A 25,755-nucleotide genomic window follows, 5' to 3' on the forward strand; every position below is an offset into this window, starting at 1 on the left:
CATTTTTACGTTCTTTGTTAGCCAAATTTATTTCTTCTCTATGCAGAGCCCTAACTATATCATATTTGATTCTACTTTCACTATCATAAGTATTGTTATTTCAAACTCATAAACATGATGCCTATAGAATATTTCATCAAATCTTTATGCCAAGATTATTTAACCATTACCCTAATTCTGGATAGTTATTTCCAACTTTTAATTCTGAGATAAATAGCTTCATACATAAAAAACACCTTTTCTCTATTCATTTTTTTCTTTATGATGGATTGTGAAAGAAAAGTCATTAGGCCAAAGGGAAAGAAGCACTGATAGATATTTCCTATCGTTTCCAATAAGGCTGTGCCAATACACACTACGGACCAGGTGAATGAATACTATATACAGACTTGGGACCTAATCACCAAATACCAAATACCGAGGCCTGGTGGGTTGGGTTATACCCAAAGAGCTTCCTTCACCTATATTAGACAAGTATAAGAAGCAAATCACATTCTTCCTTTTTCCTGAGCCTTAGCTTGGTATGTACCACTATTTACAATATTCAGTCTTCTTACCCAAAATAATATATCTTAGAAATATTTCTAAGTTTGACAGTTTTCTACATATAGATCTTGCTTATTTTTCACTAACATAATTCCTAGCTTTACTAAACCTTTAGTTGCTATTGTGAGTACCAATTTATTCAAGCTTTCATTTCTGACAGTATGAGTGCGCTTACTGCCTAAAATTCCCCAAGCATTACTGAAACTTTATACTGCTCTTCTACATGCTGAAGTTGCAATTAATACTATCAAATATATATAAAATCCTTTCGATTTCTTTGTATCTTTTTTTTTTTTTTTTTTTTTTTGCGGTACGCGGGCCTGTCACTGTTGTGGCCTCTCTCGTTGCGGAGCACAGGCTCCGGACGCACAGGCTCAGCGGACATGGCTCACAGGCCCAGCCGCTCTGTGGCATGTGGGATCTTCCCAGACCGGGGCACGAACCCGTGTCTCCTGCATCGGCAGGCGGACTCTCAACCACTGCGCCACCAGGGAAGCCCCTCTTTGTATCTTTAATTGATGTGCGTTGGTGAAAATAAACTGAATCCCTCTGAAATCCTAAAACATTCATATAAAAATAGGCTACTTAAATTTTAGAGTGAAAAATCAACAAGATTTCTTAGGGTCACAAAGAGAATCAAATCTACTTACTATTGCTTTATGTAGATGTTTTAAGAACTATATTAAGTTCAACAATACTATTACTGCTATTAATAAAATAGTCAGTCAACTGCCAAATGAAATAAATAAATTTTTGAGAACAGGAAGCATATACCAATCATTTATTTAAATTAGGCAATGAAAGTTAGTGAAAACTGCATAGAATTTACATGATTCAAAAATTATTTTCATTGCTAAGTTAGAAAAATGTATTTCCTAAAAGGATAAATGATATCCATTTTAACAGTTTCTTTTAAAATCTCTTTTCTCCCACAATATTTATGTAAATATATTACATGTCATTTCTTTCTTTCATATTATTTTAATACAGGACAGAGAAATACATAAAGTATGGTAGATATAAAAATTAGATCCAAAGTTAAACTATGCTTTACCAACTTTGAATTAAAATTTGTAATTATAACTCATGAATATATTATTGCACATATAAAAATTTAGCCATTTGGTACTATTTTGGATATTTAACTATATCCAAAATAACTATCCAGACACAGTAAAAGCAATTAATCAATTTTCAAAAAATAAATGAAAAAATTTAGGATCTAAGAAGAGTCTCAAGAGAGAACAGTATACAAAATTAGCATTTTAATTAAAAACTAGTAGAGAATACTTAATACTGATGCAGAATCAAAGAAAAATAAAACACATTCTTAAATAATTTCTTAGGGGTAGAAAACAGAGTATAATTGAACTGACCTTTAAAAGTTCCTCTGATGTAGGGCGATCTTGAGGGATTTTCTGGAGGCAAGAATCTACAAAGTTGCGAAAATAATCAGACCTATTGTAAAGGAAAGTATCAAGTGAACATATTGCTATTTCCTTTAAAAACATCCACAAAACAAGGCATATGCCTATTGGTGGGGGGGGATGGAAAAGAAATGATAAAAAAAAGGAGATACTATATACATTTCATATATATCTATGAAAAGTTATCTAAAGCAACCAATGAATCTTCACCATTTTCCAAAAATAAATTTGCACAGATTATTTTAAAATCCTGCTCCCACATTTAAAATATCATAACTCATTCTATATTGAGGGAAAATTCGAAAAGCCAATATTTTCCTTTTGGCATTCAAATCTAAGATAACTTTATTTTTTTTTTCCTTTCTATAAGCCACCTTTCTTTCTTCTTTGCTCCTTGGATCATCTTCTGTATAGTCTGATTCAGAATATCACTCCATTTGTTTTGAAGGGAGCATTTTGTATACCTAAGTATTTGGTGTCCTAGAGCAAATGGATAAAACTTCCATTAAATCCAGAAAACCAATTGAGATATTTTTTAAAACATCAGAAGTCTGTAACACATTATTATTATATAGTGTTACTGATGAGAGTTCAATGAGTAAGCCAGTAATAATTTCTCCATCGATGTTTGTCTCAATATTCAAAGAAGACCTTAAGTTCCTTATAAGCAAAAAAGGAACTCTTTTTTGAATCCCCAACGTATCAAACACAGTGTGAAGACAGTCTGTGTTCAATATATTTATTACTTATATGTACCATAATACTAAAGTCTGAGCCAAAAGATTCCTTCTATGTATATCTACAAAAGTACTAAGAACTATGAATGTGTGCTAATTAATCCTTAAAAAATAAAGTATTGCTAACTTATGCATCTACCTTTTTAAAAATATTTATTAAATATGCTACATATACCCCTGGAATTTTTCAAATGCTAGATACACCTGAGGAATTAATTTCCCAGTAAAATTTTCTATCTCTGATAAAAATCCTCGTTTTCTAAAACTGTCAATCAATTCTCCATAAACTTTTTTACATGAATGAAATTTTATCACATCAAGGAAGCACTAGAAGAAAAAAACATTAAGCAGTCTGAATAACAAATGTCATAATAACAATAAGAATGATTCCAAAGTTATGAATTATCTGGTAATTGTGATAAATCAAACCATTTTACCTATATCTTATACTATATAAATTATAAGCCATTCTCCAACTGAACTTCACTACAGGTTGTGGCAATCTATATTTTAGTTATAAAATATTATGTTTAAATCATGCTATTTATTATATAATCAGGGTTATGTATGTTCCTACAGTTCAAAAAACTAAATATAATTTTTTTGTGAAAAGCAAATACTTTTTGCTTCCATATGGCATCATCTATCCTTTGTTTCTGAACTAAGTTACATATATGCTAAGAAAGCAGACATAATAAAGGATAAACATGATAGAACCTATTTTAATATCTTTTCAGGTAATACATTTTACCTAATTGAAATGAAATCACTTTGATAACATTATGAAAAAGCATTTAATTTATACAATGTCAAATAATATATCTCTTAGCAATACTCACCATTCATTAGACTGTAGTGTAGGGGATTCATTTTGGGCTATGTGATATAAGGCACTCATTGCATTCATATTAAATAAAGGAGGCTTCCTTTCCGCTGTAAAAGAAAGAAAACTTTCCTGTTAAAATATGTGCCTGTTATACAGGAACATACAAGTATTGTTAAAGATTTTTTGTTTTTGTTTTTTTTTGAAATAATTTTAAACTTAGCAAAAAAAATTTCAAGTAGAGTTCAAAGAACTTTTTCAAGTGAGTCAATGTACAGTAAATTGCTGGCATGATGCCCCACCCTTCCTAAATACTTTAGTGTATATTTCCTAAACATATTCTCAAAATACTAAAAAACCATAACACATCCATTAAACCGACCATTAATAATGATACATGACTATTGTCTAAATCCTCAAACCCCATTCAAGTTTCAATCAAGTATCCCAATAATGTCCTCTGTAGCAAAAGTGTCCTTTGGTCATTTGCATCCTTCAAGGAAATTATCTATTTTATCTAACTTGTTAAATTTATTAACAAAGTTGTTCATAGTATTTCCTTATAATTCCTTCCTTCCTTCCTTCCTTCCTTTCCTTTCCCTCCCTCCCTCCCTCCCTTCCTTCCTTCCTTCCTCCTTCCCTCCCTTCCTTCTTCCCTCCCTCCTTTCTTTTATTTTTCGGCTGCTTTGGGTTGCATCACAGGGTGGGGGGTCTTCATTAAAGCGTGAGGGATCTTTCATTGTGGCACGGGCTCTTTGTTGTGGTGTGCAGGCTTCTCTCTAGTTGTGGCATTTGGGCTTTCTCTCTCTAGTTGTGGTGTGCGGGGGCTCTGTAGTTTGTGGCATGCAGGCTCTCTCGTTGAGGTGTGCGAGCTCAGTAGTTGTCGCGCATGGGTTTTAGTTGCCCCCACGGCATGTGGGATCATCAAACCCACGTCCCCTGCACTGGAAGGTGGATTCTTTACCACTGGACCACAAGGGAAGTCCCTATAATTCTTTTAATACCTGTAAAATCTGTAGTGATGTCACCTCTTATTCCTGATATTGTGTCTTCTCTCTTCTTTTCTTGATCAATTTGGCTAGTGGTTTACCAGTTTTATTAATTTTCTCAAAGAACTAGTTTTTGGTTTCACTGATTTTCTCTATTGCTTCTCTGCTTTCTATTTAACTGATTTCTGCTTTGATATTTTATTCTCTTTCTTCTGCTTATTTTGGGTTGAATTTCCTCTTCTTTTTCCAGTCTCTTAAGGTGAGTTGAAGTCATGACCTTGATAATTTTGAAGTATAAAGGACTCTTGAATATCCCTCAATTTGGGTTGGTCCTAATAATTAAATTTGGGTTATACAACTTAGGCAGGAATATCACAGAAGTAAATGTTATATTTTTCTAATTTATTCTATGAGATGATGTATGATTTCAAATGGTTCCATTATTGATGGTGTTCACTTTGATCACTTACGGTGGTGTCTACCAGGCTTCTTCATAGTAGTTTCTCTTTTTGTCTTTGTAATTAATAAGTATTTTGTGAGAAGGTACTTATATAAATATCCTGTTTTTCATAAAACTTTCATTTTATTCTTTATTATATGGACTTGTAGATTTCTATTTATTTAATAAGTTATAACCTGCTATTATCATTTATTTTGATGTTCAAACTGTCTCACATTTGAGCAGTAAGAACCTTTTTATGATGGCTTCTATTTTTTTCACATGGCCCCATCACTCCTTGATCCTTCCTTGCTTTCTGGCACACTAAGATGTTCCAGGAGCATCTTGTACTTTCCCTACTCCAAGAAACTATGGCAACAGATGTACTCACTGCTACTGAGGTGTCACTGTTCTTAGATCCTCTCAGTGGATAGAGTTAGGGAACACATACATGCACATTAAACATCTATATTTGTTTATTGAAAACAATTGAGTTCACCATAATATCACAAATCCAATCCAATACCATAGTATTTATTCTAGCTTATCTTCTTCCCATGATTTGTAATACCCCTCTCTGACAATGAAAAACCTCACTCTCATTATCTTTAATATATTTTCTTAGTTGATAAATTTCCCCTGTATGTAACCAGCTGATTTTTGTGTATGATATAAGATAGTGGTCCATTTTCTTTTCTTTTCATTTTTTGGCCATGCCATGCGGCTTGCAGGATCTTATTTCCCCAACCAGGAAATTGAACCCATGCCATGGCAGTGAAAGTGTCGAGTCCTAACCACTGGACCACCAGGGAATTCCTGATACTGGTCCATTTTCACTCTTTGCATGTGGTTTTCCAGTTTTCCCAATACCATTTACTGAAGAGACTGTCCTTTCCCCATAGTCTATACTTGACTTGTTGCTATAAATTAATTAACCATATATGCATTGGTTTATTTCTGGGCTCTCTATCCTGTTCCATTGATCTATGTGTTTGTCTTATGCCAATATCATACTGTTTTGATTACTAAAGTTTCCTAATATAGTTCAAAACAGACGTATGATGCCTCCAGCGTTCTTCTTCTTTCTCAAGATTGCTTCTGCTATTCAGGGTCTTCTGTGGTTCCATACAAAGTTTAGGATTGTTTGTTTTATTTCTGTGAAAAATGCCACTGGAATTTTGATGGAGATGGCACTGAATTTGTAGACTGCTTTGGATAATATGGACATTTTAACAATATTCATTCTTCCAATCCATGAGCACGAAATATCTTCCCATTTATTTGTGTCCTTTTCAATTTCTCTCATCAAAGTCTTATAGTTTTCAGTTTACAGGTCTTTAACCTTCTCAGTTAAATTTATTCCTAGGTATTTTATTCTTTTTGATATGATTGTAAATGGTTATTGTTCTCTTAATTTCTCTTTCTTATAGTCTGTTTTTAGTGTACAGAAATACAACTGATTTTTGTATACTGATTTTGTACCCTGGAACTTGTTTATTAGTTCTAAGAGTTTGCTGGTGGAATCTTCAGGGTTTTCTGTATATAATACCATGTCATCTTCAAATAGTGACAGTTTTACTTCTTCCTTTCTGACTTGGATGTCTTTTATTTCTTCTTCTTGCCTATCTGGACTTCCAATACTATGTTGAATATAAGTGTCAACAGTGAGCATCCTTTTCTTTTTCCCGATCTCACGAGGAAAATATCTTAGCTTTTCATGTTGAGTATGATGTTAGCTTTGAGCTTGTCATATATGGTCTTTATTATGTTGAGGTATGTTCCCTCTATACCCACTTTGTTGAGAATTTTTATCATAAATGGATGCTGAATTCCGTCAAAAGCTTTTTCTGCATCTACTGAGATGATATGATTTTTATCCTTCATTTTGTTAATGTGATATACCACACTGATTGATTTGTGCATTTTGAACCAACCTTACATCCTGGGAATAAATACCACTTGATCATGGTGTATGATCCTTTTACTGTATTGTTGAATACTGTTTGCTACTACTTTGTTGAGGATTTTTGCGTCTATGTTCATCAGGGATATTGGTGTGTAACTTTCTTTTCTTATAGTGTCCTTTTCTGGTTTTGGTATCAGGGTAATGCTGACCTTGTAAAATAAGTTTGGTAGTGTTTCCTCCTCTTCTGGTTTTTGGAAGAGTTTGAGAATGACTGGTATTAATTCTTCTTTAAATGTTTGGTAGAATTCACCAGTGAAGCCATTGGGTCCTGGGCTTCTGTTTGTTGGGAGGTTTTTGGTTACTGATTCAATCTCCTTACTAGTAATCAGTCTGTTTAGATTTTCTGTTTCTTCATGATTCAGTCTTGGAACATTGAATATTTCCAGGAATTTGTCCATTTCTGTTAGGTTGCTCAATTTGTTGATGTATAACTGTTCATAGTAGTTTCTTGTGATTCTTTAGTATTTCTGTGTTATCAGATATGTCTCCATCTCTTATCTGAGTTCTTTCTTTTATGGAAAGTCTATCTAAAGATTTGTCCATTTTACCTTTTTAAAAAAACCCAGCTCCTAAGTTTCACTGTTCTTTTCTATTGTCTTTTTAGTCTCCATTTCACTTATTTCTGCTCTAATCTTTATTTCCTTCCTTCTACTAACTTAGGGCTTAGCTTGTTCTTCTTTTACTAATTCCTTGAGGTGTAAAGTTAGATTGTTTATTTGAGATTGTTCTTGTTTCTTAAAGTAGGCATTTATCACTCTGAGCTTCCCTCTTAGAACTGCCTTTTTTTAATCATTTAAAAAAATTTTTATAGTTAAAAAGTATAGTTAATACTTTTAACTATAGTTAATTTATAGTTAATTTACAATGAGTATAGTTAATTTACAATGTTGTGTTAGTTTGACGTGTAGAGCAAAGTGAATTTGTTATACATATACGTATATCCACTCTCTCTCTCTCTCTCTCTCTTTTTTTTTTTGGATTCTTTTCCCATATAGGCCATTGCAGAGTATTGAGTAGAGTTCCTTATGCTATACAGCAGGTTCTCATTGGTTATCTAGAACTGCTTTTGCTGCATCCCATGTTTGGTTATTTTTTTGAAATCCCATTTATTACTTTGATTTTCCATTGTTCCTTAGTGCGTTTTTTTTGGGCTGCATTGGGTCTTAGTTGCAGCACGTGGGATCTTTGTTGCAGCGCACGGGCTTCTCTCTAGTTGCGGTGGCGTGCGGGCTTCTCTCTAGTTGTGGTGTGCAGGTTTTCTCTCTCTAGTTGTGGTGCGTGGGCTCCAGAGCGTGTGGGCTCTGTAGTTTGCAGCACACGGGCTCTTTCGTTGAAGCACGTGAGCTCAGTAGTTGTGGTGTGCGGGCTTAGTTGCCCCGAGGCATGTGGGATCTTAGTTCCCTGACCAGGGATCAAACCGGCATCCCCTGCAACTGGAAGGAGGGTTCTTCACCACTGGACCACCAGGGAAGTCCCTGCTGCATCCCATATGTTTTAGTATGTTTTATTTCTATTTTCATTTGTCTTGAGATACTTTTTGATTTCTTCTTTGACCCACTGAGTGCTCAGTATCATCTTGTTTACTCTCCATATATCTGTGAATATTCCAGTTTTCTCCTTATCATTGATTTCAAGTTTCATACGACTGTGGTTGGAAAGGAAGTTTGATGTAATTTTTTAATTTAAAAAAAAATTTTTTTTCAATTTTTTGGCTGCGTTGGGTCTTCATTACTGCGTGTGGGATTTTCTCTCTAGCTGCGGTGAGCGGGGGCTACTCTTCATTGTGGTGTGTGGGCTTCTCACTGCAGTGGCTTCTCTTGTTGCAGAGCACAGGCTCTAGGCGTGAGGGCTTCAGCAGTTGTGGCACGCGGGCTCAGTAGTGTGGCTCACGGGCTCTAGAGCACAGGCTCAGTAGTTGTGGCGCATGGGCTTAGTTGCTCCGCAGCATGTGGGATCTTCCTGCCCAGGGATCTTACCCACGTCCCCTGCCTTGGAAAGCTGATTCTTTACTACTGGACCACCAGGGAAGTCCCAGGTATTTTCATTTGTCTTGAGATATTTTTCGATTTCTTCTTTGACCCATTGAGTGTTCAGTACTGTTTTGTTTAATCTCCATATATCTGTGAATGTTCCAGTTTTCTTCTTATAACTGATTTCAAGTTTCATACGATTGTGGTTGGGAAAGAAGTTTGATGTGATTTTAATCTTCTTAAATTTATTAAGACTTGTTTTGTGGCCTAACATAAGATCTATCCTGGAGAACATTCCGTATGCACTTAAGAAATATGTGTATTCTGTTGCTTTGAGATGAAATGTCTGTGCATGTCTGTTAAGTCCATTTGGTCTAATGTGTCATTTAAGGCCAATGTTACATATTGACTTTTTGTCTGTGATCTAGTCTCTGATGAACAGGGGGTATTAAAGTCCCCTACTATTATTGTATTGCTGTCCATTTCTCCCTTTAGGTCTGTTTATGTTGTTTTATATATTTAGGTGATCTTATGTTGGGTGCATAAATATTTATAAAATGTATATCCTCTTGCTGAACTGACTTCTTTAATCATTATGTAATGCTCTTATCTACTTTTTTTTTCTTTTTTTTGGCAGTACGCGGGCCTCTCACTGTTGTGGCCTCTCCCGTTGCGGAGCACAGGCTCCGGACACGCAGGCTCAGCGGCCATGGCTCATGGGCCCAGCCGCTCCGCGGCATGTGGGATCTTCCCGGACCAGGGGCACGAACCCATGTCTCCTGCATCGGCAGGTGGACTCTCAACCACTGCGCCATCAGGGAAGCCCCTCTTCTTTGTCTTTTATTACAGTCTTTGTTTTAAAGTCTATTTTGTCTGATAAAACTATAGCTACCTTAGCTTTCTTTTTGGTTTCCATTTATATGGAATATCTTTTTCCATTCCTCACTTTCAGTCTCTATGTGTCCTTATATCTGAAGTGACTCTCTTGTAGGCAACATACAGATGGGTTTTGTTTTTTTATCCATTTAGTCATTCCATTTCTTTTGATTGGAGAATTTAGTTCACTTACAATTAAAGTAATTATTGATAAATATATGTACTCATTGCCATTTTGTTAATCGGTTTCTGGCTGTTTCGTAATTCCTTTGTTCCTTTTTTCTCCTCTCACTCTCTTCCTTTGTGAATTGATGACTATCTTTAGTGTTACGTTTGGATTCCTTTCTCTATATCTTTTGTGTATCTACTATAGGTTTTGCTTTGTGATTGATATGAAGCTTACAAAATATATAAAACAACATATTTATAATAGTCTATTTTAAGTTGATAACAACTTAAGTTTAAAAAGAGCTCTACAGGGCTTCCCTGGTGGCGCAGTGGTTGAGAGTCCGCCTGCTGATGCAGGGGACATGGGTTCGTGCCCCGGTCCGGGAAGATTCCACATGCTGTGGAGCGGCTGGGCCCGTGAGCCATGGCCGCTGAGCCTGCGCATCTGGAGCCTGTGCTCCGCAACGGGAGAGGCCATGACAGTGAGAGGCCCGCATACCACAAAAAAAAAAAAAAAAAAGCTCTACATTTTTACTCCCCACCACCATGTTTTATCTTTCGTTTGTTGGTTTTGACTTATGTTTCTTTTTGTAGAAATTAGAATTTTATTATATTATAAACATTACCAGAATATAAACTGATTTTGTATCAAGATTTTCTGAAACGTTTAAAACTGTATGCAACTTAAGCTTATTATAATGTATGTCATTTTCCACTTTCCAATCTAGAAAATATACTGCAAGTTAGACCTAATGAAGGAAAAAAAAATCAATCTAAACTGCTTCACAGAGAAAACTAATGAATATAAAAACACCCACCCGAAACTAACACCCAATCAAGAAATAGATTCTATAAAGCCTATTAAATCCTCCAATTTAAAATAAATGACCTCCCAAGGGAAAAATACTTCCACCATCATAGCAATTTGATGAATAAAAGCAGAGCCACCCTCATTAAGGGAAATTACATTATGTATAAGAAAAATGTAGTAATGATTTTAGGAGAGGAAAAGTAATTTCCATTTTGGAGAGCAAGCACACTAAATGTTTTCTGTTCACTTAGCCTTTGTACCTGTTCACATGAGAAGAGCGATATGAACATGGACATCATAAAACCAAGCTCCTTAACTATTTTTTCAGTTTAACCTCAGGAGAACCAGTGCAAGAGCTTCAAAATCCAAGGGCAGACTGGTCCCAAAGCATCTCCTCTTCTGTCCTTTCTTTCCCTTGTTCCTTTTTCTCTTTTCTATGCTTATGTTCCTCTTTCTTAGAGGCTACACCTCAGCTTTTTTTCTCCTTTTGGTTCTTAAGCTTTTCTGTACTGACTCTGTTTCCACCTCTGTTTTGTTTCTTTGGATGCTCTTGTGTTTGTCTAAATCTATTTCCTCATAAGCTTTCTTCCTTTTATGCTTGGGCCACTCCTCCTCTGGTTTTTCCTGGCCTTCCTCTGGGTATCTTTCTCTCTTCTGATGTATCTGTTTATAACTAGCTTGATGGACACTGGTACTGTTTTCTGAGGAGAGGTGCCTGTAAACTCCAGATCCTACACTGTATGAGCCACAGTTTTACTCTTGTTGACTAAAGTTCAGGGATACTGGGAAACAGTCCCTGGTGAATTGACAGTAGTTCAGGGAGTCCAGTCTCAGCCTGCTGTCATGAGCTGGTAGTCACTGAGGTAACCACTTCTCCACTGCTTGTGAAATATTGCATGGTCTTCGGTAGGTCTGGACAGGTTCATAAGGGAGTTTTTGATCAAACATTCTACACCTGGGTCTAGAATCAACCTCGTCTTTGTATCCACAGGTTTCCAAATAATCCTCTCTCACCTTTCTGAAACAAGTCTTTGGCTCTAAGCCTCTTGCTTTCTGCACTTTGATATAATCTTCAAGTTCATCTTGAAAAGAGTCAGATGTCTTCTTTGAATACTTCATTAGGTTGACAAGGGATTCTGCTTATCAGGTTGAGAACTTGGTGGAGAAATTTGATCATATTCACCCATTAATTGCTTCAGTTTTTTAGCATGAACTTTCCCCAGATAGTGAGACTGTGCAACAACTGAGGAGCTAAAAACCATGATGCAGAGATTAAAAAATCTATTTTTGTCCAATACTTCACTCCCATTTACCTCATAATGTGAAATCCATTGTCATTCAAATTATGGCACTATTCCTTATAAGCCTTTTATAAAAGGTATCTGTAAAAAGTTCATTCTTTGCTCATTCAATGTGTTATCTTCTCTGAGGCAGCGGTGGCTGTCTACAACTACTGTCCCCCTCCCCGCCAACGCCAGCTGGTGGATAGGCCGAGGTGGAGGAGGCAGAGAGGCAGGGACAACCGCTGCCTCTGCCGCCACCAAGCAAGCGTGGTGGGAGCAGGAGGCGGAGACCGGACTTCCTGAGAGGAAGTCACCAACACCACCAGCGGCTGACTGGACAGCACCATTGCATGGCCGCCATAGCTGTGAGGTGCACCACTGATTTATGTTTTTGATGTCACAGTTTACATCTTTCTATCCTGTGTATCCATTAACAAATTATTGTAGTTATATTTATTTTGATTTATTTTCCTTTTACTCCTTTTAAAGTTCTGAAATTTTACATCCTCAATATATACTTTTATAATCAGAAAAAAATGGTAAATTTATTTTTATAAACACGATTGTACAATCATTCCTGAAAACAACAAACTAGGGATCTTTTCCATCAGATTAACTGTAATCAAACATATAAACTCACGTATGAAAAATCCTGCACTTTAAGATTTCTTGGTCGTAAGACATAACCAAGCTATGAGAAAATAGTTTGCTTTAATTCACTATCTTTAACTATTTTAAAGTAAAAGCATGTAACAGATTTAGTTCCCAAGACTACAAATCTAATTTGCATGCCTACAGACCTGTACTGTCTAACAGGGTACCCCTTAGCCACATGTGACTATATGTAAACTTACTTAAATGAAATACAATTTTAAGGGACTTCCCTGGTGGTCCAGTGGTTAAGACTTGGCACTCCCAATGCAGGCGGCCCGGGTTTGATCCCTGGTCAGAGAACTAGTTCCCGCGTGCCAGAACTAAAAGATCCTGCATGCCACAACTAAAGATACCACATGCCACAACTAAAGATTCCACATGCCACAAGGAAGATCCTGCACGCGGAAACAAGGATGCTGCATACCACAACTAAGACCCGGCACAACCAAAAAAATAAATAAATATTAAAAAAAAAAAAAGAAAAATACAATTTTAAGTTCAGTTCCTCAGTTACATTAGCCACATTTCAAGTGCTCAAAAGGCATGCAGACACAGAACATTTCTACCAATGCAGACAGTTTTATTTGCTTGTGCTCCTCTAGACCTTTCCCTTGGAACCCAAAGCAGGCTTAAAATATAGTTCCTGAACTTAGAACAACTTCATAATTCAAAATATTTGTAAGTAAAAATTTTTAAAGTGATTATGAAAGACTATTTATAAAAGTTGAAGATGCCAAATGTATGCCTAAAACTCTAAGAATTTCTTTAAGACATCTCACTCATTTGAAATTATCCAAAGGCAGTCGCATCTTCTGAAGTTGCTTTATTATAAGCATAAATACTCTCACTATGAAGTAATTCTATCTTGTGAACTATAATAAAAAGAAGCTAGAAAAGTCTGGAAAAAAGAAACCATTTCACAGAAACTGCAGTTTAGAGAGATTTCTTTCTGAGCAGTAAAATTAGCCAATGAATACTTTCTAATCAGATAAATATTAAAATATATCAGAGATATCTAACAGGACCATTAATGCAATTTCGCTATCACCAGGGGGCACATATATGCATCAGCCAGCATAAGAGTGTAAAAATAACCCATGGGCAGAATATATTAACCAGCTTTTTTACATTTATACCCAGGTTTCTTAAGAAAGTAATTAGGATCTACCAGTAGGAAGAAGAATCAAGAGAAAAAGAATTTAAGACACTTAAGGATACTTTCAAATGGAAGAAACATTTTGCAAACCTCAAACTGAGATGAAGAGATCAGAGGAGAATGGCATTATGGTAATCGCCAAATCTCTGTTTACTGCTGTTATCAAACTTTAAAATAAATATGATTTGTCAAAATTACACAAGGATTTTTACTTTAATGTGTTGTTTTCAATTCTTGGTCACTCCTAGAATGTTCAATTAAATATTCTTGTTTTTAAATAAAGTTTAATGGAATGTTCTTATAAGAAGGAAAAAAAGAAAAGGATATTGGGTTTGTGGGGGGAAGCCTGGGGAATCAAGAGCAAGAAGATGGCCATCATCTTCAGTTACAGTGACAGTTCAATTACCCACCTGGCTCACTTACATTGGGAATGTTAGTGAAGTTATGGTGGTCCGCTGCTTTAAGCATAGTTCCATTTATGGGCAACAGAATAAAATGTGTGCATAAAATTAAACTACTACAATACGTATGCAGCCTGACAGCTAATTCTCAAATCTAACTCAAAGTAATAAGTATCCTAGGTAAAGGTAAGTAACTCATAAATGCTTTAGAGACCATCTATAGATGGTAAATCTAGTAATCACATATATATTCCAAGTGTTTAACAAATACTCATTAATAATAAGACATAGATACCTCAAACTTAATTAATACTATAGTGGAAGTTACTTTAGACCTACTTTAACAGAGCAAATACAACATACCTAAGCTAATATATATAAAAATTACCAGATAACCAAAATGAAAACTATGTAATAAACATATTGCTCCCCTTAGCAACCAACATAAAAAATAAAAAGCTGTAATTTGGTATAGAAATTGAGGTAAAACTTTGATCAAAATTTACTACACAGTAATAAAGAACATGCTTACCTAGTTCAATACACGTTATACCAAGAGACCATACATCTACTTTTCCATCATACTGTCCTTCATCCATGGCTAAAATTACTTCTGGGGCCATCCTAAAAAATAAAATGTCATTTAAATTAAAGTTTAAAAAATGTATGCTATTCTTTTAAAATGTAATGACTATCTACATGGAGAACACCTGGTGTGAATTCCAGGCAATATATCTGGACATTAAGAATTTTTATAATATGAAATAAATGTATTACAGGTTGTGAGGTAAATATTTACCTTTGCATATATAGTGTGAGACTCATTCTCACCATGTGTCATGATCATATAACAGCATCCTAAAGGAAGGATGCCCTAGAGCAGGGGTGTATTCTGCATCTGTTCAAGTCTGCAAATTTTAATACTGTATAGCCTTTAGGCCAGTGATTCTCAAACATTTTGGTCTCAGGATCCCATCTAATTTTTGCTTGAAAGATGGAATTTTACCATTGGCATTGAATACCATCAGTTGTTTCCCTTGAAATGACAAACTCACTCCATTTATTTTAGGAAGTACCTATCACAATATCCAACGCTGAATAACCATAGCTTGGCAGCCTTTCTTTCAAATTAGAATAGTGTCCCATGATAAACATGGCTAGGGCAGATCACAACTAAAACAATCACAAAATTATCAACTTTATAACCAACCAACGACAGGTGTCTTGGTGATAAAATGAAACACAGAACTTTCCTGGCAGTCCAGTAGTTAAGACTCCACGCTTCCATTCATTGCAGGGGGGGTGGCAGGTTCAATCCCTGGTCAGGGAGATCCCACATGCCACTTGGCGCAGCCAAAAAAATACAAAAACCAAAACAACCCCCCCCCAAAAAATCCTACAAAAAACGAAACACTAATTCAAGTCTTCAACTAGAGTCTGTGGTTCTTGATGATACTTTACCTTATACTTCATATGTATTTGGTATTAAGCACAGATAGGTACTTAGAACAGTTGCTGACTGCTTCAATAAGATTATTACCAGGTATCCCTGTGTGTGTGTTTGTGTGTGTGTGCACACGTGCATTTGTGTAAAGACATATAAATATGAACCAAATACACTATATACAAATTAACCAATATGTTTACTTTATTGTAAACTTTCAATTGTCAATGTGTTCTTTAAGATGCTGAAGGAAGTTTGAGAAATTATCAGGAAAAGTTAAACAAGTAATTTGTTTTTTTATTGCAGAACTTTCGAGGGCCTTTTTAATATCTAATATTCATCATTAATATCTAAAGAGGGGAAGCACTGAGAAATATTATTCACTCACAGAACCCTTTTTTATGGGGGACTCTATCTAAACTAGGGTTTTACATAGAAATTTTTGGTCATCTAGAGCAGTGGTCTTCAAATTTTTATTCATTTATTTATCTTCAATGAATTTATAAAAACTGTGTATCCCTTGCACACTTTTGAGTTGATATGTAAATTTTATAAATTTAATAGTTGCAAAGGATATAATGCATATTATATGTGTGTATATTGTGTATGTGCTTTAAAGATACTAAAAACTTGGAGTTGCAGAATTAGTTCATTCAATTTATTAAAAACACTGCCTTATAATCTAGTTAGCAAAATCAGTCTTCATGGTCATATCAATCAGTCAAATCAGAATCACCTTCTGCCAGAAAAAAGTCTGAATTCAATGCAAGTAACATGTTAATGTGTCCCCACGACAACCATGTCAGTTATGAATTCTACACTAGAAAAAAAGAAGAGAAGGAAGATAATTGGGGAGAAAGAAAAAGCAAAGGGTAAAAGGAACGGAAGAGAGATGACTGGAAAGGTACAAGGACTTGCCAAGAGTTTTGTCCTGACTCTTCAATATATCTGACAGATGCTACATCTTCTCAAGTTGTTCCTCTGGTGTTGCTTTGCGGCTTTTACACCCCAGAGCAATGCATCACTGTAATATTCAGGGTGAGTTAGAAGCCTTTCTTTTATGAGGCAGGAGAAGGGAGATTTGAAAGGCAGGTGAGAAAGATGACGTAGTGGGCCTAAGACACAGCTCTCAGTATACACAGAGAAAGAGGATACATTTGAAAGTTGAAGATCTGGAAAATTATTCCCTTCAAACTTGCTGACATTAATAATGAATTATTTATGGATAAAATTAGATGATGTCTAGAATGTTTCAAAGTAACTGAGGGGAGAGGAAGAAAGGGAGAGGTGAGTGCATAGGGCAGGACTAGCCATGGGGATAAAGTTGCTGGGCTGAATGAATACGTAGGGTTCATTATACTTTTGTCTAGTGTTATATTTGAAATTCTCCATAATAAAAAATAAAAACAAAAAACCCCAGAGAACTCCAAGTCCACTACCAGTCTTTAGGTACTCCTAGCCTGAAGATCAATGATATATAGTAAATATAAATCTGAAGAAAACACACACATTTCCACTTCGCATTTCTATCTTTTCCCCACTTGAATTTTTATTGAATGTTTCCACTCCCACACCCAATATATGATGCAGATAATCATAGGAAGGAAACTGTAGGGGGGACAAATTTAAAAAATGGGGGACAAATTTAAAAAATGGGGGATGTAAGGGGAGCACTCCAAATCTGTACTTGAAACTAACTATAATGCTTAAAGTTAAAATGTCCAAAATAACATTATATTTTCAGGAAAAAGACATCTTAAAAACGCACAACCACACACAACCACACACAATATCAATTATGAAGATCAAATCCAGGTAAGATTATTCTTACCAATATGGCGTTCCCACAAAAGAATTGGCAGGAGATGCCATGGAAGCGGATCCAAAGTCAGCAAGTTTCACCTGGCCTGGCTCTGTCAGAAGGATATTTCCTGCTTTGATATCTCTGGGTTTAAGGAACACAGAAAATTATTTCTCTTTCCTTCACTGGGTTGTGTAAAAAAATGATAAAAATCAAATAAAAATTTGTAAAACAGAGAAGGAGAAATCAAAATAATTAAGTCCTAGGATAATCTCTCAATTGGGATGAGAATTAAGATCCAAATTAGAATACAAAAAATACAGAATTCATATATAGTAACAATTTTGTAAAAGAGAAGGCAAAATAGCAGTAAAAACAGGACAGAAAATCAGGTAATTAAAGTGTATAGTCTTCATTTGAGGTCCTATTTATTGGTACAAATAATGGTTTTAAAAATTAAATTTAAATAGCAGACCACTCCTTCATAATTTTAAGATTTCTGAGTAACCTACTTAATGTAAAAAATAAATAAATAAACAAAAGAATTTCATGCCCCCAATTTTTAAAAAAGGATTATTCATATCATTTCCACCCTTAGGATATGAAATGAAAACAAACATATGGATAATGTAATATCCATGATCCCAGAAAATTATGGATATTCATAAAATGGGACTGTATGTCCAATGGGCACCATAACATATACTTAACCTTTCAAAAACAGAAAAACTAAGTTCCCAAGCACTTGTCAATTCTTACTATTATAATGGACATAATACTAAATTAATCTATTTTCCTTCCATTTGTTTTTTAAAAATGAAGGTACTTTAGGGAATTCCCTGGCAGTGCTTTTACTGCCTTGGGTCTGGGTTCAATCCCTGGTCAGGGAACTAAGATCCCACAAGCTGTGCAGTGCGAATACCTTAGGTTATAATTCTAAATCTTCTATTCACTTACTTACTAGTATGTAAATTTCTCTTGGACCTTACAATCCTCATCTTAATTAAAAAAAATCACATTAACTCACAATTGACTCTACTATATAGTTTAACATGTATTGCCTGATTCACATATATAATCAAAAAATGCTAATTTCCTTCTAAAACAGGTAAAACCAATACCAATGCTAAAAATGCATTATGGAATGGCTTAATTTTACTATTCATTATCAAGGATCATCAAGGATCAATACTCAAAGCATAAAAAGTATTAAGTATCTTTTATTTATCCCTATCATGGAATCAATGGAATAAATCTGGCATTATCAGTTACCAGGAAGACAGAAGATCTAGGTTTAGTTCTAATCTAAATCCACCTGGCTTTGTGAACTTTGGGAAATTAGTCACAAATTAGGGCATCAGTTTCTTCACTGGTAAAATGAAAAAAGTAAGACTATATAATCCCTAATGTCTTTTCCATTCCCCAGATTAAATGATTCTACAATTAATTTCAATTAAATGTGCACAAATCCATAAAGTGCACATACAGGCATACCTAAGAGATACTACAGGTTTGATTCCAGACTACTGTAACAAACAGAATACACAATAAAGCAAGTCATATGAATCTTTTGGTTTCTCAGTGCATATAAAACTTATGTTTACACTATACTGTAGGCTACTAAATATGCAGTAGTGTTATCTCTAAAAAAATAATGTACATACCTTAATTTTAAAATATTTTACTGCTAATGGCAAAACAATCATAATGGTAACATCAAAGATCAATGATCACAGATCACCATAACAAATAAAATGATGAAAAAGTTTGAAATACTGTGAGAATTACCAAAATGTGACAGAAACACAAAGTGAGCAAGTGCTGTTGGAAAAATGGCACCTAGAGTCCTGCTTGACACAGGCTTGCCACAAACCTTAAATTTGTAAAAAACGAGGTATCTGTGAAGTACAATAAAGCAAAGCATAACAAAATGAGGTATGCCTGAACTTTGGAAAATCCAGCAACATGTATAGACAAAGATAAAAATTATCCTAAACAAAGAGATCAAGTGTACTAGTATGTACTTTTTAACATGGACAATCTAAAAAACCTGAGTTTATAAGAAATGGTTTTATTTGGCTATAATCGACAAAACTTTCAGGGTTAATAAGTTAATAATGTAACAAGCCATTTGCTTGTTAATATATAATAATTTTCAAAGTGCTTACCTATGGATCATGGTATGAGAATGTAAGTAGGCTAATCCCTGGAGAGCACCATGTGTAATTGCTGCTATTTCCACTTCTTGTAATGGCTTTTTGTGAACTTAAAATAAGAAAGTTATTTGAAAATATTTATTATAAAGAACATTTTTGTTTAAAAATACATACCTAATATATAAGGCAATTTTTAAAAACTAACATGTAGCAAGACGGGATTTCCTTCCAAAGATAATAAAATAATGCTATTGAACTTTACAACTAGTATACAGTTGTGCCTAGCTGTTAAAGTATATAGTCCACAGCCAATTTTCCTTTAAGCTAACAACATTAAGCAATTATTTGGTGATTACAAAAACAAAAGTAATAAAAGTTCTCCCTTTATTCTAATATCTTCATTATGAACAGAAGGAACAGATTAAGCTGAATGACAAAGATTCCAAAAAAACTTAAGTCAAAATGAGAGAAAATCCCTTTTTTTTTTTTGAAAAATCCCTTTTTTTATGCTATTACATTACATTTAATGAGGATAGTGCATACTATGCAGAGGATATAGAAAGGTTAAGATTTTTATTCTTTCTGGAAAATTTGTACATTATTTAAGAAACCTTTTATTGAATTCTCATTTTATTTTGCTAATACTGTTTTTTCTTAATGATTAAAGGAAACCTACCTTCTAATAAATCTGAAGCAGATCCTAAACAATATTCCATTACAAGCTACATGGGAAGAAAAATTATACAAGCATTAAAATATATTATTAAAAAGATTCTACTTGAGATAAAATAAATTCACCAAGGAGATCAAGAAGACAGTTTGAAGTAAAACAAACCCTAGTCACCATTTACCTTAAAAAATGAGTATTTATGTATCTAGTAATATATTAAGTGCAAATGTAAAGTTAAGCTAATAATACATTAATCTTTTACAATACCAACATATAATCATTTGTATAAGATGTGTATTTCATATATAACTACCACTAAAATTATAAAGGAATATATATATTCTGTTACTATTAATCTATAGTACTAAAGCAATACTTTAGTAATCGCTAGGAAGCAAAAAACTGTCCTTTGGAACTATATATACAAAGCTTAGGTTACAGTTAAAGCAAACACAGAGCACCTTCTATGTGCCAGATATTTTATATATATTAAAGCTAATTAAGGGACTTCCCTGGTGGCGCAGTGGTTGGGACTCTGTGCTCCCAATGCAGAGGGCCCGGGTTCGATCTCTGGTCAGGGAACTAGATCCCACATGCATGCAGCGGCTAAGAGTTCGCATGCCACAACTAAGAAGCCTGCCAGCCACAACTGAGGAGCCTCTGAGTCACAACTAAGGAGCCCACCTGCCGAAACTAAGACCCAGTGCAAACAAATAAATAAATAAATATTTTTTAAAAAAACTAATTTAATCCTCACAACCACCTTATGAGGTAGGCCCTATTACTATCCTTATTTTACAAATGGAGAAACGTGAGAGACAGAGAGGTAATCTCCCCAATGTCACTGCTTTTTCTTTAACCACAGCCTTGTGTTCAGGAGTACTGCCATCACCACCAAAATTAAACTGGATAAAAATGCACCAAACATTACAAATCTAGGTTCAGGATACTAAAATGATAATTAGCTGTGACTTATTAATTATTCAAAATAAGGGATCATTTCCATTTAAAGAAAATTTAGCCTCTCTATTAAAAGATACAGTTATGCCCACAATGCTACAGTATTACTACCGTATCACCTCAGCGGTAACAATGGGGAAAAATTAATCACCACTTCTTGTAACAAAGTGTCTCAATTCTCTAGCATTAGTATTATTCAGCCAAGGAATCATAATCAGTTCAAACTTCACCAGGACTCAGCAGGACTTCACCAAGATCTTTGTGGTTAAATAGATTACAATATGTTTATGTCAAAGATAGGCTACATTTCATCCTCAAGTAACAGGATTGCTTTCACAATGTTTGATAAACCATTTGAAGAATGATACTACTAAAAAATGTCAGAGAATATTTTACCATGTACCATGTAATATATTATTAAAAAGATTCTACTTGAGATAAAATAAATTCACCAAGGCGATCAAGAAGAGTGTTTGAAGTAAAACAAACCCTAGTCACCATTTACCTTAAAAAATGAGTACAAGAAATGTACATAAACGTCAGCTAAATCTCTGCAGTAAACTCGCAAAACATACATTCCCTCTCCTGCCTAGGAGTTCTAGGAAAAGCTACTCTCCCTCTCAGAATGAACTAACATTTCAAGGTGTTTCTGCATGGCCTTACACAACCATTTTGAGACATTCTTGAAATAATTAACTCTAAACAGAAACCAACTAAAATTACAGCAAGGGGGAAGCATATACCTACCCATGCTGTGTGCTCACGTAAATAGCAGCCTTTGTATTCTATACTGTTGGGATGTTTTATTCTTTGTAGAAACTTGACTTCCTTAATAATATCCTGCCATTTCTATGGGGAGAAAAAAAACGAATAAAGGAAAAAATTATGAACAGCTGCTTTTCCTGAGAAAGTTATATAAGAAAAAAGTTATCAGATTAAGAAGGGTTATTGAGAACATTAAACTTCATTTGTAATATGTAAATATCAAAATAATAAATTAAAAAGTTATGTTCATATAGTTTATAACTCAATTACATAATTTATAAAATTATTTCATTCAAGGTAGGACAAATTTTAGTTTGGTAAAACTTATCATCAATGAGTCTTATTAAAATTTTATAACCACACACCAAACATGCCGATGAAAACTATATACCATATTTAGTGATTTTTCTTCAAAAGTTCATCTTCCCTTCTTATTTGCAGCTTTTTGATGTATAATTTACATACCATTAAGTTCATCTATTGTGTTTTTGGGTTATGTGTTCTACCAAACGTTAAGGTTTTGTTTGCTTTTTAAATTCAAATGAAGATTTAAACCCGTAAAGTGCACACTTCCTAAAAAAAATGCTAGAGAACAATTAGTTATTATATGGGAAAGTTCAAAGAAAAAAAAAACAGTATGAAAACATTTCCCTACATATTTTACTAAGAGCATTCCTCAATGACACCTACCAGGAAATACAGATAAACCTTCAGCCATAAGCTACTCCATGACAACCTTAGACACTTAGGCCATGTCCTAAACATAGTTACTCTTAAGAAGCAACCAGAGAACTCTAAAAATACTGTTTACCGGGTCTACACCCAGAGACTCCAGAGGCTTAGCAGCTGTGGGGTGAGAAAGAGGAATCTATTTTTTGTTCTTGTTTTCATTTTTTCAACCTTTACCACTGACTTGGGCCATATTTCTAAAAGCAGGGAAACTGGCATAATAGGAAACTTTAAAAAATGTTTTGTACTAGAATGTAAGATCATATATCGCCGATGTTATTTCACAAGCCCTCAACAAAATACAGCAAAATATGTTCACAGTGTTTTATATAAAATGTGTAAGATACAAGATGCTAAACTCAGAAAATGTTTCATGGCCTTTAAATTTCAAGTTTGAATGATATTTGAAACTTTCAAAATAAAACAAAACCCTGCATTTTTCAATGTAAAAAAATTTCATGAAAGACGTTAATATTAGATGTGAAAAGATGATGCCCTAAATGAAACTTTTTGTTCTAGGTGTGACTAATCAAACAGACTCCAACACAGTACAAGTTTGCCTATGAAAGCTTAGTTCTGAAATTGTGCTACAGAATAGAATATAAATGAGAGTAATCCTGTAAGAAACTGAGTTTTTTAGGTATCAAAATGATGGAACAGTGATACAATCATAATAGTGTTATCATATTCATAGTATGATCATTACAAAAATAAGATTTATCATAAAATAAAGAGATTCCAAAAAAGTAGAAAACTAAAATCTTTAAAGACTGATCCAGCAATTCCAACTCTGGGCATATACCTAAAGTACTGAGACTAAGGACTCAAAAGAAAATTTGTGTAACCCATATTTACAGCAGCATTATTCACAATAACCAAGAGGCAGTAGGAACCTATGCATCCATTGACAGATGAATGGATGGATAAATAAAATGTAGTGTTTTACACACACACACACACACACAAACACACACACACACAGGAATATTAGCCTTAAAAAGGATGGAAATTTTGACACATACCACAACTTGGATGAGCTTTGAGGACATTATGTAAAGTGAAATAAGCCAGTCACTAAAGGACAAATACTACATGATTTCACTTACATGAGATACTTAAAGTAGTCAAATTCATAGAGAAAGAAAACTGAAGAGTGATATCCAGGGGCTGAGGGGAGGAGGGAGTGGGGAGTTATTGTTTAATGGGTAAAGAATTTCAGTGTTTCAAGATGAAAAGAGTTCTGGAGATGAATGGTGGTGATGGATGCAAAACAATGTGAATGTCCTTAAAGCCACTGAAGTACATACTTGAAAATGGTTATGATGGTAAATTTGTTATGTGTATTTTACCACAATTAAAAATAATTACATTGAAAAATTAAAGACTGACAGATCCTAGTTTTAAAAAGCAGACTATATTTCATAAAATAAATTTATGCAATTATACAAAATAAATATACTAAAAAGCACTACTCACAATATTAGTGAACTAAAGTATACTCAGTGTAGTATCAATAATTGTATTTTTTTAATTTTTCAGACTAGATATATATTGTCTGCTGATTAAAGTTTGCTTAAATCAGCCGTTAATGTCTGAATCATTAAAAAAATTACATCCAATATAATTTACTGTTAAATGCATCTTATTCTAGTTTACTCTTTTAGAAACTGATAAGCCTTCTATGATAAAGATAAAGTAATATATTATACCACAGTTAAAAATTTCAAAGCAGGGGGACAGGTGGGCTTTTGGAATGCCAGTAATATGCTGTTTATGGCTCTAGGTACAAGTTAAATGGGTACACTCAGTTTGTGAAAGAAAATACACTGAGATATATTCTTAATATTCATATACTTTTAGGTATGCTACACTTTTTTGAAAAAATTCCCAGCTACCCTTAATTAAAAACAGTATGTCTTTTTCTAACATGTCAAAAAGAATATAAATATTTCACCTACCTCAGTGGACTGCTTTCCACTATAAGACATTTTCTTGATAGCCACCACTTCATTGGTGCGCACATCTCGTGCCTAAAAAAACAAAGAAAGAACTATTGTAAAAATTAACAGATTAAATCTGGGCAATAATTTCTTTGAGAATAAAAGCATTTATGAGCTACCATGTCAAAAGGAACATCAAAACTGCCTTTAAAGAACATTAAAAACAAAAAAACCCAATAACCATATAGTGAAACTTATCAAATCATCCAGGAACTGGTACTTTGGAAAGAAATATAAAGCAGGGTTTATCTTTGAGAGATCTAGTTAAGAGGAAAAAACAGAAATATGAATAGCACTATAACAGAGAGACAAAACAAGACTAGTATATACAAGCCTATGCTAATCAATTTTGAAATCTCAATGAAATGGACAATTTTCTGGAAGGAATAAATTACTAAAACTGATCTTAAGAAGAAAATGTAAGAAATGTAAGAAAAACAAACAATGGTGGCAGACTGAAAAGAACACCAATGAATTGTCTTTAAAATACTCTTGAGTGGGGATTTCCCTGGCAGTCCAGTGGTCAGGACCCCGGCTTTCACTGCCGAGGGCACTGGTTTGATCCCTGGTCAGGGAACTAAGATTCCGCAAGCAGCAAAAAAACAAAACAAAACATAGGGACTTCCCCAGTGGTCCAGTGGCTCCGAGCTCCCAGTGCAGTGTTCCATCCTTGGTCAGGGAACTAGATCCCACATGCCGCAACTAAGAGTTCACATGCTGCAACTAAAGATCTTGCATGCCACAACTAAAGATCCCACATGCTGCAACGAAGATCCCACACACAGCAACAAAGATCTCACTTGCCACACGAAGACCCAACGCAGCCCAATAAACAAATATTAAACAAACAAACAAATCTAAAATACTCTTCAGTGGAAAATAGTTTTACCAGGTGAACTTTCCAGGATGTAAGGGGGGGAAAAAAGGAAAGCTAGCCCATTAATTTTAAGAAGGCAATATAACCCAATAACTAAAACCTCACAA

The 25,755-nt window shown here is 34.5% G+C and overlaps 1 protein-coding gene and 1 pseudogene across 2 annotated transcripts in view; both read right to left on the reverse strand.

Moving 5' to 3' along the window:
* TAOK1 (TAO kinase 1) overlaps positions 1-25,755 on the reverse strand; it is a 155,455-nt gene that overhangs the window by 45,816 nt on the left and 83,884 nt on the right. The window contains exons 3-10 of the mRNA XM_082603520.1: positions 24,730-24,801; positions 22,025-22,126; positions 20,324-20,369; positions 19,660-19,756; positions 17,522-17,635; positions 14,779-14,870; positions 3,550-3,643; positions 1,923-2,004 (exon numbers count right to left, since the gene is read on the reverse strand). Of these exons, the coding sequence (XP_082459646.1) occupies positions 1,923-2,004; positions 3,550-3,643; positions 14,779-14,870; positions 17,522-17,635; positions 19,660-19,756; positions 20,324-20,369; positions 22,025-22,126; positions 24,730-24,801 (699 nt within the window). The remainder of the gene's footprint in view (positions 1-1,922; positions 2,005-3,549; positions 3,644-14,778; positions 14,871-17,521; positions 17,636-19,659; positions 19,757-20,323; positions 20,370-22,024; positions 22,127-24,729; positions 24,802-25,755) is intronic.
* Positions 11,002-12,760, reverse strand: LOC309793174 (lysine-rich coiled-coil protein 1-like; annotated as a pseudogene). Its single transcript has one exon. The product of its transcript is annotated as a lysine-rich coiled-coil protein 1-like (transcript).

Source organism: Mesoplodon mirus (assembly GCF_964341445.2).
Source record: "Mesoplodon mirus genome assembly, chromosome: 18".
Lineage (NCBI taxonomy): Eukaryota > Metazoa > Chordata > Mammalia > Artiodactyla > Ziphiidae > Mesoplodon > Mesoplodon mirus.